Raw genomic sequence first — 19,061 nt, forward strand, 5'->3', positions numbered from 1 at the left:
GTCAAACATCAAGTTCGTACTGAATTTTCTTCAGTCATCGTGACATCATAAAATTGTTTTACATCATAAAATTGGCATTTTTTTACAAAAATATTATTTGAGTTATTTGGTTCACTTTTTGAAGCAATTCTTAGACAACGACCTGAATTATAGCAAATAATACGTGAATCTGGTGCTACGTTAATACCTCTAATAATTTTTTTTTTCGTGTGAACTTGAGTCAAAATTTCAAAACTGTAGTTCAGAAGCTCCATGTTTACGTGCTGTTGTACGATATGACATCACGTTTTTCTGCCGTTAAAATTGCCTCTTCATTTATTAATTTCTGGTAGTAAGAGAAAATATTTTACGAGCCCTGAAGAAAATTCATTTTGGGAAATTAATTATTATCCCATAAGAGCGTTAGCCTAGAATAGCTATTATTCTCGAAACGGCATTTTGCATCGAATCGCTTTTAAAATTGTTGCCACCAAATATTTTCGTCTTGCATTATATTTAAAGAATAATGAAGTATCTACATGGATGTATGTATGTTTCTTGCATTCTGAAAAAATAACGGTACCTTGAGCCATTAAATTTTGAACAACATAGTCCTCCACCCGAATATGGGCACTTGGAAGCTAAGATTTGTTTTATTATCTACTTCATATTTTGTAAAACTTTAAGGAAATTTTGATTAAAATAATCAAACGATTTCAAAGTGAGCAACGGCAATATTGTAAGGTATAAAACACTTTTCTCCCCAGCATGCGAGATTGTCCAGTTGAAATTCTAAAAATATGGTGTTTTTAAATACTTTTAGCAAAAAGTGGCGTTACACCAAATGCTTTCGAAAGGTGTATGAGTGTGTAAATAAAAATAATGCCTCTTTGGGCGTAATATAAAATCTGAAAGCTTTCAAGTTTTTTTTTTTTTTTTTTTTTTATATATATTAGTCCAAAGGGATTTGAATCCCGAAGGACTATTAGTTTCGTTTTGGCATTTTGCGTCGGACTCATAAATGTCGGTTCACTTTTCAAACTGTTGCCACAAAATGTTAGAGTCCTGCATTATATTTGAAGAAATTAAATAAAGAAAAATCTGCATAAATGTATGTATATTTCTCGTATTGTGATAAAACAACGGTACATAGAGTCATCGAATTTTGAATAACGTAATCCTCCAACGAATATGAGCATGTGGAAGACCAAATTTGAAATTTGAAATTTGTTTTATGATCGATTTCCTATTTTTTAAAACTTTGACGAATTTTTGATTAACAAACTCAAGGATTTCAAAGCGAGCAATGGCAACGTTGTGCAGAAAAAACATTTTTATCTCCAGCGCGAGTCTCTGTATCGGAAATTCTAAAGATATGCTCGTTTTAAAAATATTTTGCGATATTGCTGTTGCATTGGATCTTATGGTTTAAGTGCGAGGAACATGATATTTAATAAAGAAAGGTAACACACAAAATGTTAAAAAACGCCCCTTTGGACGTAATTTAAAAATCTGAAACATTTCAGATTTTTTTTTATTTTTTTTTATTTTTTTTTTTTTTTATTTTATTTGAAAAGGAATTTAAAGGTTTCGTAGACTGAGAAAAAATGGTTGACACAAGTGCATTGCAATAAGAAGGGATTACTTAAAGTGGATGTAATAACAATTGGTTTATAAAGTTTAAATATTGCGTTTTATTTATCTTGCTTGATGATTTTTGATCACAACTGGAGGAAATTAACTTTCATTATGCTCAATAATACACTGGTTTGATATTTCTTAAAATGCGAAATTCCTTATAATTTATGCATACAAAAGGATTATTTGTTCAGAATAAGACAACTTATTTATAAAAATGAAGCTAATCTGTGGGATTTGTTTACAGTCCCTTCGTTATTGTTAAAAAGGCATAAGAATTTAAACATATAAATATTTATTTAACTTTTAAAAATATTTATAGAATTCCAACATGAAATATCGTTTAATAACTGAAGCATTTCATATCATTTTTAATATTTTTAATTTCTTTATTAAGTGAATTATACTGGTTGAAGATAATAGTGATTGAATATTAAAAATTGTATAATCTGATACTTTACTCCGTGTGAAAGGTATCAAACATGGCCAGATTTGAAAAATGTGAAAAATTTTACAAACGAAGTATTTCTTAGAGATTAATTATTTGAAGCTACGTTTTAGCTTTTAGTTTTTAATTTAAACAGTTTTCTTTTTTCCAGATCACACAGACAAATTTTAAAATATAAAGTGGCAACCTCATTTTCCTTTTTATAAAAAGGTTGTGTATCACTATATGCGGTATGTACTTTTCCAGTTTATGGAATTTAACGAACTTTTACAGGTCCTTAGGGGATTGATAAACATGTAGTGGTAAAGGCCCTCGGGTCGAACACCACTTAACGAATGATGATCTCCGATCTCCGATATGCGGTATGTATTCGCATATTTCTACCCCTCGTGTAACACTCCCCAGTGTTGTCAGCAAATGATTTAGAAACTTCTGATTTAGGGTAATAACGTACAGTGTATGCTCAAATAAAAAAAGTATTTTGTGCAAGTTAAAACAATTATTTTGTAAAATGAACATTGTTGCCTGCGTAGGGTTTCGTAATAGGTAGAACGCACACAGGTCCTATAATAGGTTAATAAAAATTATTTTATCAAAAGAAACCAATTAAGGTTCTGCAGCTTTCCACAATAATACTGGTGCAGTTCTTCACAGTATCATAAAGTATAATTATTAATTACACTTCAAACTACTAACAACAGAACGCTAAACACAACAGAAGATATTTCTTGTACTTTCTGCTTCTCTAAATTACTGGAAGGCATATGATGGCTGGATACATTTACATATGAAATAAATCATTTACAGTGATACAGGGAATGGACCAAAATATCGCCAAATGGTAGTAAAATTTGGCGACTTTTGACCATTTCTCGCCAGGTTTGGCGAAAAAAATTAGTCGTTAAAACCGTTGCCAGCTTGGCGTTATCTCGCTATATCAGCGAGATAGCTATATATTCAATTTTAAAAGACTTGCCCCTAAAAGAAAAAATATAAAAATTTCACTAAAATTATCCGTATATGTACAAAATTCGTAACAATATTATTGAATTTGATAAGTCTTTTGAAATATACAATATAATAACATTGGCATGTCTTAATGTATGCTTTTCAATGTGCTTGTGTTTATCACGTAAGGTATCCTTTCAAAAATAGCGTATTTCTTCCCTTCTGGCCTTCAGGCGGTAAAATTAGTAGGAGAAGGGGGAATATGCACGAATAAATATGGCATTTATAAAAAAATTTTAAAATATTTGCGACTTGTTCTTGGCTTTAAACATATAAGTAATTTCCGGATCCTAATGGACGCATGGAATTACTTTTACCATCAAAGAAATTTATTAGAGTTTTGAATAAATCACAGACTTCTGCTGAATTAACAGAAATTGAAAATACACAAATAGCTCTTAAATACAACATAAATAAACTTATGCTTGTTGGAAAATTTCTTAATTAACCATTGTATACAAAAGTTTACAAAGTTTTCGCTGAACAAAGAGAAGCAAAGAATTTTATATACATTTTTTTAGGAAATTTTCGATGAATATCCGTATATGTACTATATATCCGTATATGTATTTTAGATGAATATCCGTATATGAATTTGTATAAGGGTCGCTGTGGAAACAAATAAATCTGCAATTCAATTGTGATAAACTGAAATTTCTTTTTGAGGATAATGTTAAAAAAATTGCTTTGTTCTTGACTATTTTAAATACGTTAACATTTTATTCTTCTCCTTAGCGTTGCCTCTGACCATCATGTGCTTGAAGATCAGTAGCTTCGAAGTCCCCTCCCTACTCGTTCCCGGGGATTCGGCCTATCTGACCTGCCTGTACGATATGGGAGGGGAGAAGTTGTACTCTGTCAAGTGGTACAAGGATGAGCAAGAATTTTACAGGTTCTTTCCTTCGCTGAATCCTCAGTATATGGCTTTCCACGCACCAGGAATATACGTCGATGTAAGTACCATTCTGAAATATATATATATTTGGATACAAATTTATATGCGAATCATACATTCTTTTTTATTTTAAATTTTAATCCATCATCGAAATTATAGAAAGCATTTTATTAGTAAATATAAAAACTTATTTATTTTTTAAACTTTAATTCTGCTAAGAATCAATCGGGGATCAATAATTGATGGATTTTCCAAATGAGGTATCAGATACAAAATGAACGACATGTTTATATTCAAATCAAATATTTAATTACTTAATTAATATGCTTATTGCTGTTGTAGTGCTAGAATCAATCCTCCAAGGTATGTTTGTTAATACCTTTTATTGAAACTACGTTCACAACTACGTAAGAACCAAATTTTTTTGACATACGACATCTTTTTTATTTTAAATAACTGCTACAACTAATTTAGAAGACATCTGCTTTATTCAAAAGTGATTGATATACATATTATTATTTACTTCTAGGGATCTTAGGAAGATGGATAATCTAAAAATTATATTTTATCTGAAATTTGGTATTAAATTCTGATGTAGTGCTCGTTTGGAATGAAAAATTGATTTCTTAGATGAACGTTGAAGCCATTGTCATTAATCTTCCCCATCAAAAACCTAAAAGAAATCGTACAAGACCGTTGTGCATTGTCTTTGCCTTATCTAAATGGAAGTAAGAGTAAAAAATAATGTGTGAAGTCATTCATATTTTCCGTCATCTTTTCTGTCAGTGCTATGAGTCTGATTCTTTTGACTAATAACCTGATTTCATTGACTATTGAAAGAATGAAAAAATATTTTTGCAGACTTCATTCGGGATTTATAACACTTCTCTTAGCTTTCAGTGTAGGCATTATAATATATAAAAAACAAATATCTCAGGAAGCCAATGATATTCACAAAATAATGTGATTCAACAAACAATCTGTATCAAGCTGTAAGCTTACTATTTGAAATAACTAACAGCATTCCAGCGATAAATTATGCTCAATATCAATTTTTGTAGTTACCAAAATCTTTAATTGCCATTAGTAGTCTTTTCTGGATTAAATCACCTGCCATAGATTTTAAAAACAATTTAACATTCCTGAAGCTCCATTTATGACAAAGTTTACGGAAACTGTATGTAAAACTATTATCCTGAATTAAAAAAGGTGCATTTTATGATCATATCCAGAATTTTACACTTAATGTAGTGTTCGAGTAGTCTTGAAATAAAGAATGTTTACGAGTCTTGAAATCTGAAATGCAACTATAAAAAATTTTATTGGGTCAAAATCTTGCACATTACATTAAGTATATAATTAAATATTAGATTAAGTATGTAATTAAATATTAAGTAAAACAAAAGAAAATCTATTTATTTCCATAATATTCAAATAAAATAAATAATTTATCTTTAAATTTTAAATTAATATGGTAAACGTTTAGAATGAAATTAGAGTAACAGAATTAAGCAGTTAATGGATTCTGTTTCAACTCATTCATCTGTTCATTAATTTCATTCTCATTCATCTGTTAAATTCTAAATGACATAATACTCAGTTGTATTATAATTAGAATGATTTAAGATTGTTAAGCGATTGAAAAGTAAGAAGAGAATATCTTTTTCGCTCAAAGGTTTGTGCTTAAAGTAAGTAATTCATGCTATCTTATTGCGAAAATCTATTACATGGTTTAATATCTGGTTTTATTAAATGTAATATCTGGTCTTGTTAAATAACTGAGAGAGAATCAATTGAGAAAACATTGCCAATAAGATCTTGCATACAGAAATCAATTTAAGGTATCAAATAATATCCAAAAATATTATTAAATAACGATGCTAAAAGAATTTAAATAATAATCTTACAAATTTTCTTCCATAGGAATTAATAACAGACGTAAGATAGGGAAACAAACGATTTGCATGAAAAAGTGTAATCAGAGATTCGTAGAACAGATATATCCCTGAACATTTACTTCAAGTATTAACCTATGGGATATGTTGGGGGAAGGAAATGGATTAAATATGCTAATCCCTGAAAATTTATCCCTAAGAATTTTCTTGTATGACTTCAGTTGCGACGGAGTAACTACTTTGTTGATAACAGTATTTGCAGTTTTAAAGAACTGGAACTGAGAAAGCTGGGGATACCGTATAAATAGGGCAAGAAAAACTTCTCGCATGCGCATAAATATCAAAATAAATTGCTGGGTAAGTTAGAAACATAGTTAGTTAAGAAGGTAAGTTAAAAACATGGTTCCTGTTGGAAATAAATGTAGTATCAAATGAAATGGTGAAAGAAATATTAAACTCCATATTTTTTATTTCAAAAATTTTATTTCTCACTCGTTTATTTAGTTAATTTTTTTTTATTTCGTGCTCAAGCTTGAATCAATTCTCAAGATAATTTATCTGCAGCTGTATGCTGCAGTTGCAGAGTTAGAATTCGTGCATTTATGACCATGATATTAAGAGGATAGCAGAATTTTATATAACTCATTATTATTGTCATAGACTGTGAAAAAATAGAGGAAAGACTATTGAAAATGATAAATATCCAGAAAAGAAAACGTACTACTTTCCGGAAGAAGTCGCAATAGCACCAATGCAACAACACTGCCAGTAACTGTGAAACCGTTATCTGATGGAACGGGCGAAAAAAAAACAATTGAATGAATCTGGTTGGTACTAGACTTGTATTATTTTGTGGCTTGAAGAATTGAAATTTGAGTGTTATTATCCTACCTCTGTTATCATAATGCGCTAAATACACAGTGCTATCAAACATGTAGAAAAATAAAATTTAATTTCTGACTCATGCGGAGTTATCATTTTTACAAAGTTATATTAATTTCCTTAAATAGTGATTGTTTTACACCTCTTAAAATGAGTTTTGCAACTCGGCCGGTTTTCAGTTTAATTTTTGGTGTCAGTTAATGATGTTTAACCTACAATAGGAAATGGACTTATTTAATTTACGAATTCTTTTACATCTAGACAGAAAGGTCATACTAAGCGGATGCACTGATAAGACTAGCTATAATTTAAAACGAAATCGAAGGTTTCGGGATAGCAAGACAATGAACAATAATGTAATTTTGGTGAAATGAAAACTAGAGTAATATCTTTCAAACAATAAACCGCATATTTCTTATGGCAAAACTTTAATCAAAATAAAAATATCTTAAATTTGTATGGGGACTAAGCAAGTGATATGTGTTTTATAGGTGATTACATGAGTGTGGCTTTGATTTTAATCATATCAAAAGTACAGTATTTACACATAGGGAGAGATGTATAAACCAAGAAAATATCGATGTAACTAATCTAATAAACAGTGGTATGACTGCATTTGTTATTAGAATAGTAAAAAATTTTTGTAATTATTTCTCAAATGCTATATTTAAATTTATATTTTTTTCCTCATTAACTTATGTGTTTATATTTGAGAAATACCGCAACACTTTTCATGCAACCGAATCATACACTTTTCATTTAACTGAAGACTATACTTATTACAAAAATCAAAGTCAAGACTTAAAAAAGTATAATAAAATGTTATAATATTACTAAACTTCTTTATTTTTCAATATTTGCTATTGAAAATTGTTGTCTTCGAATTATTTATTTTATTCTTGCACAGGAAAAAAAAAGACTCTTAAAAATACAATAAAATAAATAAATAAAAAGAAATAGAGGAATAATGAGGTTTCATGGAACGTTGATTTAAAACGAATCTTGAGTTATTTCATTGCTTTAAGAACATTCTGATCTATTAACATTTTTAGAAATTTTAAAACGAGCATCAATATATGATTGAGATGCTTTTTAACGGAGTGGATTTCAAAACTGAATGTCTTAAATCTTTTCCAAAGGAATTAATTTTGTTTCAGTTATCTGTGTTGAATAACAAATCGTTCGCTAGGCCTTCTAATTTTCAAGATATGTTAGATTTCCATTAAGGATCACTGGACCTTTCGTGTCTGGTAACATTATATTAATTTAAGACAAGCCCAGTTTATTAATCAGTTACAGAAGGGAGACATTTGACACTCAGACAGTCGTGTCGTCCTGAATATAGCTGATACTTAATATTGTACAGCCATTCCCCTCGGTTTCTAATATCAAATAATTTAATTTAATATCTTGCGAGAAGTGGCATCACATTCTACGCTTTCACATGGAATTACACGGCTCTGCTTGATGCTATAGTCCTTTGTCAGTGTCTGTAATAGCTGAGAAGCTTGCACAAGTAATACCAGAAGCGAATGGTTACGGATGTCAGACAGTGCTATAGGGCTTCAAATCTCGCTTCCGTAAATGAACACGGATTTGGATAGGCATTGAAAATAGCCATACTTTATCGATATCAAAATTAGGTTTAAGGAAATGATTAGCTACTTTACTATTTTTTATTTTTCATCAGATTTATTAAATTTGTAGCATAAAAGGTAAATCTTGCAAAATTTCTTCAATTACTAATTCTTGTTCAAGAAAGAAAATGAATGATTCAGTGTTGTTTATTACACTGATTTACTCAGAGATAAAGTAGCTTGAATAAATTGAATAAATTCTAAATTAATTTTATGCAGCATTGCATATATACATATGCATATTCCTCTATGTATGTTTGAAAGGAGCTAGTTTCGTTTAACTAAATTGGTAATATGCTAGGAAGATTTAGTTTAAGTTAGTTGCAATTTATTTAACTTGTATAGAAGTATAATACAGCACAAAATTTTACAAAACAGATAATTCTATAGCACCAAATTATATAACGTAGATAAAATTGACTAAGCGTCAATAGCCATATCTGCGTAATCTCAAATCTATATCCTAATAACTCGTTAATAACATGGTAAACAAAAACTAAGTTAAAAGAGATTAAATAAAACGCACTTCGTATTTAGTATATTGCATATAGCAAAAATACCTGAGATGAAGAAATAAATCATTTGAGATAAAATATTGGATGAGAACGAATATTTAACACTTTAAATTTTTAAAGTAGAACGATAACTAACTGGTCCGTATTCATTGCGAAAACAGAATAATATTTTATTATTTAACAACGTTATTATCCTGTCAAATCAGTAGATACATAGTTGTATGCAAGTGCTGATGTCCCAGTTATAATAAAAGCTTCAAACTCTGTAAATACAATAAAATTTAGCACTATTGAGACATCAATTACAACTGTTTCATACCGAGAAATTCATAAAATAGTTCAAAGTTAGTTTATGACTCATTTCATCTTTCTAAATTTCAGTAAGTTAATAAATAATATGTAGAATATAATAATAATTAGAAGAAAGCAGTTTCAATAAATGTTGATAATTTTCTATTCAAACTTCTATTCACTAATGAATAATCCATTAAATAAATAAAAAATGAGCATATTTTTCAACTAAAAAAAATATATTAGTGTAGTAAAAAAATAAATATTTCGCAAATCTAATCAAATAAGCATTAAATAATTTTTAATTTGAAGCTGTTATAAAATTTAAAACGTAAATTTTTCAAAATTATAAAAAAAAAAGTGAATAATAAAAAAGGGACAGTTACCAATGATAAATCAGAACTTATTTAAATTCAAAGATGAAAGAATAAATAGTAATTTTAAATAGTTCTAATATATAGTACATCAAATTTTGGGATATTAACTCCTTTGTTTTGATGTTTTTAATTGTCCTAAACGTATCACTTATGTCCTTGTGGGTTCAAAAATGTTAACGATTATGACAAATCAATGTACTTTTACTGCAGAAATATCACTTATAATAGAGGTTTTTACTATTTTTCTATAGTAAAACATTTGCTATTTCTTTATTTTGTGTGATGTTTGAATAGGGATTCGAAATTTGTTCTAGCTTGTAGAAATCACATTCAGTCTATGAAAATATAATAATAATCTAATTGTATTTAAACAGGAATGCATTTACAAGAACGTATTAAACATTGTTTATTATTTACTAGAATAGCCCCAAATGATCTATTTTAGACACTGTAAACAAAAATTTCTCATATTTTCCACGAATTTCTGTGTTTGTCTAAAGAACAAAACTACTTGTATTAGATGTGTAAGCAACATTTCTAGCATCTGTGTTTGATTGATTTGCTGCATATGTACTTACTAGCTTATTTAATTTTAATTTATTAACTAGTTAATGACTTTTTAAATAATTTGCATGACAAAAATTATGTAAAAATACTTTCTCACTTCCATTTAAAAATAAATCCAAAGAGATATGGCTTAGAAACGAATAGAATTAAGATCTTACACTCCCGTAAGTATTTCGTAATTTTCGGCATATTTGTTTCATTTTTCGGTATACTTATTTATTTATTGCGCTCTATATAAGCTTTGTAGCTTGCTCAGTTAAGAATTTTCAGTATTTCTTAACTGTTTTACGTTTTTTTCATTTTAATGTAATAATAGGGAATATAACTAATTGATTCATATATTATTAGTTCCCTAATACAGAAGAAATTCAGGATTTTAGCTCAATGATTCGTAGATATCTCTTGTTAAAATTTACAGCCCAGCCTTAGTCAAAACTTTCCTTTGAGGAAATATCGCTGAGTTCCATCCCTTCGTTGAATGTTTTTAAACATGTTTCTCTCCCCTACCAAGATTTTTTGTACATATAATACGTTTCGTAGAATTTTTCTGTAAATCTCTAGCAATTCTCTTTCCCTCTCATATTTCACGTCCAATGGCATAACTGTCTCAGAATAACCATTAGAAGCCACGTAGTTGGTTTTGAGTTAAATTCAGTAATTAAATAACACATTTTTAGCCATATCTCAATGAACGAATACTTAGTTTTATTGCTTCTTTCCAAATTAACAGGCGCATCAGCTGCCAAGCGGTAAAATCTTTGAACACTGGTAGTTCCGACTTAGTTTCAAATGCAGGCGAACGGGCTGGATACATTTTTTTCGCGGTGTTTTTGCGGTTTACTCCATGTGTAACCTGTATATAAGCCTGTTTACCTTAGAAAGTCCTCCGCGAAGGCGTCCCTTTCCTTAGTCAGATAGCCCTAGCGAGCTTTACCACCATCAACCAAACTAATCCAAACCAAAACTCAACGTAAGTAATTTTCGCCAATAGATGATTGCATGTATTTTTTGGAATGAACCTTCAAAGGTTCTTCAATAATCCTTTTTCAAGGATGAGTTTGGAAATATCTTCATGGAATTTAATAATACCATACATATCTATATTTCCTTCCTTTCTTCATTTCTACTTATTGTGTTATTTTTATTCTGGAGTAAAAGATTAGTTGTTCTTTGTTCTGCGTACTTACTTATATCAAATACGCATGACTTACGTCAAATATGCTAGCAATAACCAGAGCATTGATTTTACTCTAACTTCGATATTAAGAAAATTTTAGTTAGTTGATTTAACATTTTCTGCCGAATAAATGCATTAACAGTTAGTGTTATTTAAAATTAACTTATACTAAAATAAGTGGGCTTTTTAATGTCGTAAAGATGAGGAGATTTTAAGCTACGGCCAAAAAATAAAGAAAATGTCAACAACTAAATATAAATATGCTACCCTTTAATGGATTGCATAACATTTTTAATAGAAGTACATTTAAAAAAAAAGCAGGAATCGGATATGCGGTATTTAATTGTATGAATAAAAACAGAAATTCTATGCAAAACTAGTAAAGTGATAAACGATTGGAAAATTGTATTTAAAGTTTTCATTTCTATGATTCCTTTCTCTTCGCACTACAGTTTTAAAATGGCTTTAATCTTTCATTTTCATTATGAAATATCACAGAAAATTTGAAAAGAACCCACTGTGCTGTTGACAGCTGTTTTAATAAAAGTTCCCTACTCTTTTAATATTTTACAGCTACATTAATGAAAATTCGTTGAAAGACATTTAATTAACTTTACAGAGCAAAGTGTCACTAGAAATATCTTAGTTTAAAGAAGTTCACTATCATAACTTTTTGCACGTTAAGAACTTCTACTATTTGGATGATGAATAAGTACTCTTATTTCCATCAACGTTGAATATTGTCTACTTTAAGAAGAATGCAGTGTTATCGCCAGTACTACTGACGTTGCTTTGAAATATAAAAGAAGAAAGATGCTTTCTCTCTTTCCATTTTGCCTAACGATCAGCCCAAATTTATTAATATTACTAGACGGATGTAGTAAGAAATAATAAAGTGAATCAATAAGAATTTATTGTGAATTTTCATTCCGAATGAAAGATTTGTAAACTTCTCAACAGCTGCTAACGTTTGGAACGATTAACATAATTCAACTGTTATGTTTGCGTTTTCCTGAAATGCTATTTCTAAAATTTGGTTTTTAAAATAACGTTAAAGATTAACTTCCAAATCTATATTAAATAATTTCATGTCTATATTTCCGACGTATACGTAAAGTTATTATTGTTTTTTTTTATTATTTTCCACTGTCTTAACACATTTCTGATATATTTGTAAAGCACTACTGTTTTTCAAAAATTTTACTTTCCACTGCCCTAAAACTTTTATAATCTCTCTTTAAGTTTTTCGATATAAAATCAAACTAATGAATTAACTAATCTTAAAACTCTTATAGATCGTTTACTTTGTCAAGGGAAAAATCCTTTTTAATATGGTATATTGAAAACTTCCTTTATATCAGAGCAATGTTGCTGCTTTCCTATTAAAAAAATACTACTGTTGACATCTATTACATTTCTATTACATTTCTTTTTACATGATACACAGGAGTAGTTAAAGCATGTTACCATGATAAACGCCCACTGTGAGGAACTTAAGAGTAGTGTTTACTGAAATCTATTAAAGAGAAGAAAGAGTAAAGTTTTCATTATACGGCCCCCTTGAGTCGCTTTTACTCCATAAGGCCACAGGCAATATAGTAGCTACATGGAAAAGATAAATTATTCCATGTCCTAGAATTCGTATTAGTAAGTCGATAAAAATTATTAATTGAGAGTTTCTGATTTAACAGTTAAAATTATTTCCCTTTAACACGGTATAACCATATATGGCACTAATAATAATTCCTTTGGTCGCCACTCTGCATTTATTAAAATATTATAACAAATTCGTAAACCTTTCCCGGACAAGCAAGTCTAACATCAAAAAGCCATGAACTTACTCCTCCAGAGAAATCCGCCAGAGAAAAAGGCATGATGCGTGTTGCTGAAATTTTATGCATATCGATACTAGTGGATCATCATAGGAAAGATCCGTCATCTGCTTATATTTGAGGTATGACTGCTGACGGTACGGTCCGGGCGTTGGGACAGGGCGTCCTGTGCGAGGCTCGCGTGTGGCCCCTCAAGCCGGACTCTAGATAAGGGAGGACGTGGCGCTATACCAATTGACCATCATGGTAGAGGGATGGTGCCCACGCCCTCCGTCACTTATCACTTTATTTGAGGTATTTCAGATTTAAGTTTCTAGAGTAAAATAGCAAAGATTAATAATAGAAAGTTCACATCGAAGTAGTAATGGGGACCTTTTATGTATTTCTGCCGAATAAGTGTGGCTGAAACTTCTAAACAACTGTGGCATTTGCTTACGCTGAGATTTTCGCAGTTGGATATATGTGTACATATGGATATGCAATTTGTAATATTCGAAATAAATAAGTTGCAATGAATTCTTTTCCAACCTCTAAACTAAATAAGTAGAAAATATTAGTATAAATTAAATAATTAGTAATAAATAAATTAAATAATTAGTAATAAAGAATAATAAAGTAGTAAATTAAATATTATAGTAATAAATAAATTAAATAATTAGTAATAAAGAATAATAAAGTAGTAAATTAAATATTATAGTAATAAATTAAATAATCAATAAATATTATAAAAGTAAGTGTACAATGTGCGTGCAGCTAAAACTCAGAAACGAGTCCGGGTGCGATCAAGGGAGTTGTATCTTGTGGTAGCTCTCTATGCTCCATCCATGAAGAAGGTTCCCATTTTTACCTGCAGGGCGTGCTTTTGGAGATTTAAGGGCTAGACATCTCGCCTTCTAGAAATTTCTAGATCAGTCCAGAACATTCGAGAGCTTTCTACAACATTGCAGAACATCTCAGAACATTCTGGAATAATGTAGAATTTACTAGAACATCCCGGAGCATCCTAGATCATTGTAAAACATTCCAGAACATTCTCAGATGTTGTGGAATTTTCTGAAACATTGTAGACCATCCGAAGTCTTTTTTGTGTGAGTGGGGCTACGCATTAGTAGCGGTATATGAAGCAAGATCCGTCGTGGTTTCGAACGTCAGTTTCTTATAAGTGAAGTATGAGTAATCAAAGTGATACAGTGACTGAATATAAATCGAAAACCATCGAATTCAACAACAACATCTTCAATGAAACACTCATTCACCTAGAAGATAAATGTTTAGCAATGAAAAACCAAACCTTAGTTTAACTTGGAATGCCAACACCACGACAAGATACTTTCACTGTATTAACTTCGAAATTACAAAGGAAAGAAGGTACAACATCAAAGATTGATCTAGAAATAAAGCAGTCCAGAAATGTTATTCCTGCTTTTAAAATAAAGAAGTGAAAAACCCCAAATCAAAATATGAAGGCAATATACATATATATAAAATACGTAATATATTAAAAATATGAAGAAAATTTTATTACTAGCATAAACGTAATTGGAACAAATGGACAATGGACCTCCAAATTACTAATTTTAAATTAGCGTATAACCCTTTCAAGGCGTCTGCGCTTTCCCTGCAGTATCAGAATCGCTGAAAACGATTGCCTAATCACTATCCAGAACTAAAACAACCACTTTGTAAGCTTAGAAAAGTACCACAACCAACTACGCATTCTCTTTCGCCACTTCCGCCTTTCTGCTGGCAACGTTTCGCTTAGTCTTTGCTAACAATTCTCTCTTATTCAAGATGTAATTGGATGTCCAAAATTGTGGAGCGGGTTATCACCCCTGTGTTCTATAAATTAAAAATATAATGTTCTAAGAAAGCCGTCATCCAGAAATAAATAACCTTTTAACCACAACGCTGGTTGTGCTTCGTCCAGAATTCCATCTGGTCATCCACTATGCCAGGGGTGACCAAGCTCCTTGATAGTCCGAGCCATTTTTCAAAATTTGAAATTTTTCGCGAGCCGCAATTAATACGTATTTAAAAGGTATGCAAAAAGGGTATTACAAATTTGCAGAAATTATATTTATTGAAAACATATAAATAAAAGTGCAAAATATGTGTATTGAATTTAAATATTAAAGATTAAACACATTTTACTTTTCTTGATAATTCTTTAAAATTTGGTGAATAATTGGTGACAGCACTTCTCAGTAATTCTTTGAGATGCTTGTTAGTTACTATTGATCTGTGTTTGGATTTTACGAATTTTAAAGTGGAATAAAATGATTCACATAAGTACGTTGTTCCGAATATTGAAATAATTCGAGAAGCAGCCGTTTTAATTCAGGATACTTCGATTCTTGCACAAATTTCCTAAATTCAGTAATCGGCATCGATTTACATTTTAATTGTAGAGCTTGATCGTCTTGCATCTCTATTAATTCTAATTCTGCAGATGATTTTTGGGTCATAATTATATTGGAAATGGAAAACTCACCTTGAATTATGTTAATTTCAAATGGATTCAGAAAAAAATCAAGAGACGATGGACGGAAATGAAATTTGTTACAACGTTGCACTTAGACTTTCATATTTGTTGTCTGTAATTTAAAAGATATTTTGAAACACATACGGAACGATAATAATGTTTTAAAATATAATAACACAAAAATGAAAAGAGAATTGGGGTACATTTACCGAGAGCCACAAGTAATCCTTCAAAGAGCCGCATGTGGCTCGCGAGCCGCAGGTTGTCCACCCCTGCACTATACTATTATTTCCAGCCAAGTATACAGCAGATTTCTCGCCATGTCTAAAATGTGCATTGGTGCATTCCTTAATCAAGCTGTCATATAATATGAAGCTATTTGCAGCAAACTACATTGTCATTACACACACGCACACATACTTCAACATCATCCTATATGAGGAGGGTAAAAGAAATAATTATTCCTATGTAAAAATAGACTTATGTTTCTGAACCAGTACTCCTTTAATATACTCTATCTTTACATACAATTATTCATTAATTATAGCATTCCTTTACAAAAATTTCAAATTAATATTCTGTATTAATTTTGCAATTTTTTGCAGTTATATTCAAAATAATTTTTTGCTTCATATTTACCTCATTTCCAATATAATTAGAAAATTTTTAACAATCTCATGCTCAAAATAATTCGAAAATTCTTAAAATTTAAATTTTAAAGAATAATCTCATTCTTCTTAAAATAATTCCAAAATTGAGTATTAAATCAGCAATTTTAATAATAATTTAAAGTTATAATTATTAATCTATTAAAAATTTTTAGCCTTACCTAAATAAAATAATTTTAAAATATTTAAGTTTGTTACTTGGTTTATTAAACATAATTATCAGAAGTTGAATTTCAGATAATATGCAATTTTAATTTGTGTATTTCATAAAAGCAGGGGTAGATTTTTAAAATCTAATATAAGGAAAAAACAGCATTAAGTGTTAAATTTAAAAAATAATAAATTATTAAAAACTTTATGTCATTTATTAGTTACACGAATACATGACCAGTATAACATTTTTAATTTACACTACGATAATAACATTAAAATGTATTAAAAATAATATACGAAATAACATTAACATTACTCCCAAAACTTATAAATTTACACGAACATTCATTTTGCTATGTTCCTGGACACTGTGAAAATTTCGCAAATCAGGAGACTGATGCTGTAGCAACGAAACTTAGCATAATCTCAAAAGATAGCCACGAAACTTCACATTCATTTAAACGGCTCGTGTTCTAGTTTCTCAATGGAAATGCCGCTATAGAAATGATGCTACCCATATATGGAATAAAGAAAATCTTACGCCAAAAACACAATGGACAAAAGTTTTTTTCTGTATAGTTTTTCACAGAATAAATACTGATCAATTTTCAGCAGGTTTTAAATTAACTTAAATTGTATCAGGGCATGACAATTTTAAAAGCTATTCTGGAATTCATTCAAGTGCTTTTTGCGGTTTCGGTAAAGGCGATGAATATGTCAGTCATATACTCCTCGAGTGTGTTCATTGTGCCCAGCAGAGAAAGGTACTTCAGGCCACTTTAAACCATCTATCTGTGTCTTGGTCTGATTTAAAATAATACATATATATTATTTATGTTTATTATTGTAGGTAATCTATATACTGATGATCAAAATTAACTGATGATACTAATGTATCCAATGCCAATAGATCTAATACAATATCTGTACCTATATTCAAGCCATTTCAGTATTCCTGTTTAGATGAAAATGAGGAAATTAGTTAACGGAATGCATGTTTAAAATAAAATGAAGATATTTGTGTTTCATTTTATACAAAAGATATTAATAACAGGCTACTTCAAATAAAATGAAGAAAACAGGTGAAAATTGTATTTACTTCCATGTTTAGGTTCTCAGGCTTATTCGAAACTTGAATTAATTGAGTTATAAGTATTTATGCAATAATGTCGTATTTGTTTAATTTAATTTATTTTAAATAATAATTTTTAGCATAGCTTTCCATTCTTCATAGCAGTTAAATATCTAGCACAAAAAGAGAGATATATTTCATCAAAAACTGTAAGCATTACGTGCAAAGATACAGGACATTTTAATGCGTATAATTTAGAAGATAAACTGTTTATTGAATGCAAAGAAGAAAAAACATAAAAGGCGTATCGTCACAATTGATTCATGTCTTCAAACAAGATTCGGAATAGAAGGAGCATTTAATTTCCCTAAGGAGTACGAATAGTCGTAAATTCTTAAAAGCTCTAAAGGAAATATTTCGAGATTTTTCGAAAACATCTAAGGAAAACGTAAAAATAAAATAATTTCTACAATCGTAAAAATATTCTTTGAACAAAAATTTTCGTTTCTTCGCTGCGCAAATTTCTATATATTTTTCTAAAAACTGAAATTTTATCTCATGATTTAAAAAGTTTTCTTACATTAAATTACCTTTTAGTTCCTTAGATCAAAGATAAAGTTTATGGTATTTTGGCCTTGCAAGCGCAAATCCCTCAGATAAACTGCGACTTCAGTATCTAGTTGTTATATCTATCAGGGTCAGCACAGTCAAATATTAGGTTCTGTATCCTTCCTTTTATTATCTTCTAAAATATTTTTAATTTTTTTCCTTTATTATTCCTTTTGGAAGTCAGGAAAGAAATTCTCTTTTGAATCTTCCAAAACAATTTAACTTATGGCTTTATGCTTTCTTTTGCTATCATTTCCTATTTGACTTAGCCAAATACAATAATATTTAATATTCTTCAAACTTTCATTCTTCTAGTTGTACAACTGATATTTCGACAGAACCTAACCCTTAGGTCCTGGTCGCCTCTGAATGTTAATTGAAGGGATAGGATCCGACGAAAACGTAATTGATGGCGGCACTTCAGATATTCGGGTAGAAGTATACTTAATTTTGCCTCTGAAGAGTAGACTAAAACTGATCATCATCTAGGGATGAGTCTGAAGAATGAGCTGCTAAAAATACACTTAGAATAAACAGAATTTCAACCATAAATGAAAATTTTGGCCAACCTGAAGCAGGTACAAATATTGCCAGCGTGGATAATTAGCCTGTGATAACGTTTATATGCACTGCAGTAAAAAGAACTGTAGAGTTGCTTTCAGTTAACCTATTATTCAAATTTTTGTTATCTTTCCTGAACTCCTCAACTTTCCCTCGCATTGCCTCGCCAGGATGTAAATTTAAAGTTAACTGAAGAGAGTATTTAAATGGGTGTATCTTGGATTTTTATTCAGAGTGTGTTTTCGCTAGCCAGCGCACGTTACGTTTCTGACCTTGCTGTTACGCGGTGTTGCTGATATGCCTTTTGGACATTTGAATAATTATCATGCCTGATAGTTTGTGGAGTCAACCTAGTTAGCCGTAGCTTAAAGTGCT

At 30.0% G+C, this 19,061-nt stretch overlaps 1 protein-coding gene across 4 annotated transcripts in view; it reads left to right on the forward strand.

Moving 5' to 3' along the window:
- The window catches only part of LOC118192724 (uncharacterized), a 323,131-nt gene that overhangs the window by 233,613 nt on the left and 70,457 nt on the right, over positions 1-19,061 (forward strand). For all 4 annotated transcript variants that reach the window (XM_085814865.1, XM_085814874.1, XM_085814879.1 and 1 more), the window contains one exon: positions 3,809-4,026. In XM_085814865.1, the coding sequence (XP_085670991.1) occupies positions 3,809-4,026 (218 nt within the window). The remainder of the gene's footprint in view (positions 1-3,808; positions 4,027-19,061) is intronic.

This window comes from Stegodyphus dumicola, chromosome 1 (assembly GCF_044657685.1).
Source record: "Stegodyphus dumicola isolate Sdum_Otavi_A_Nest chromosome 1, ASM4465768v1".
NCBI classification, from domain to species: Eukaryota; Metazoa; Arthropoda; class Arachnida; order Araneae; family Eresidae; genus Stegodyphus; species Stegodyphus dumicola.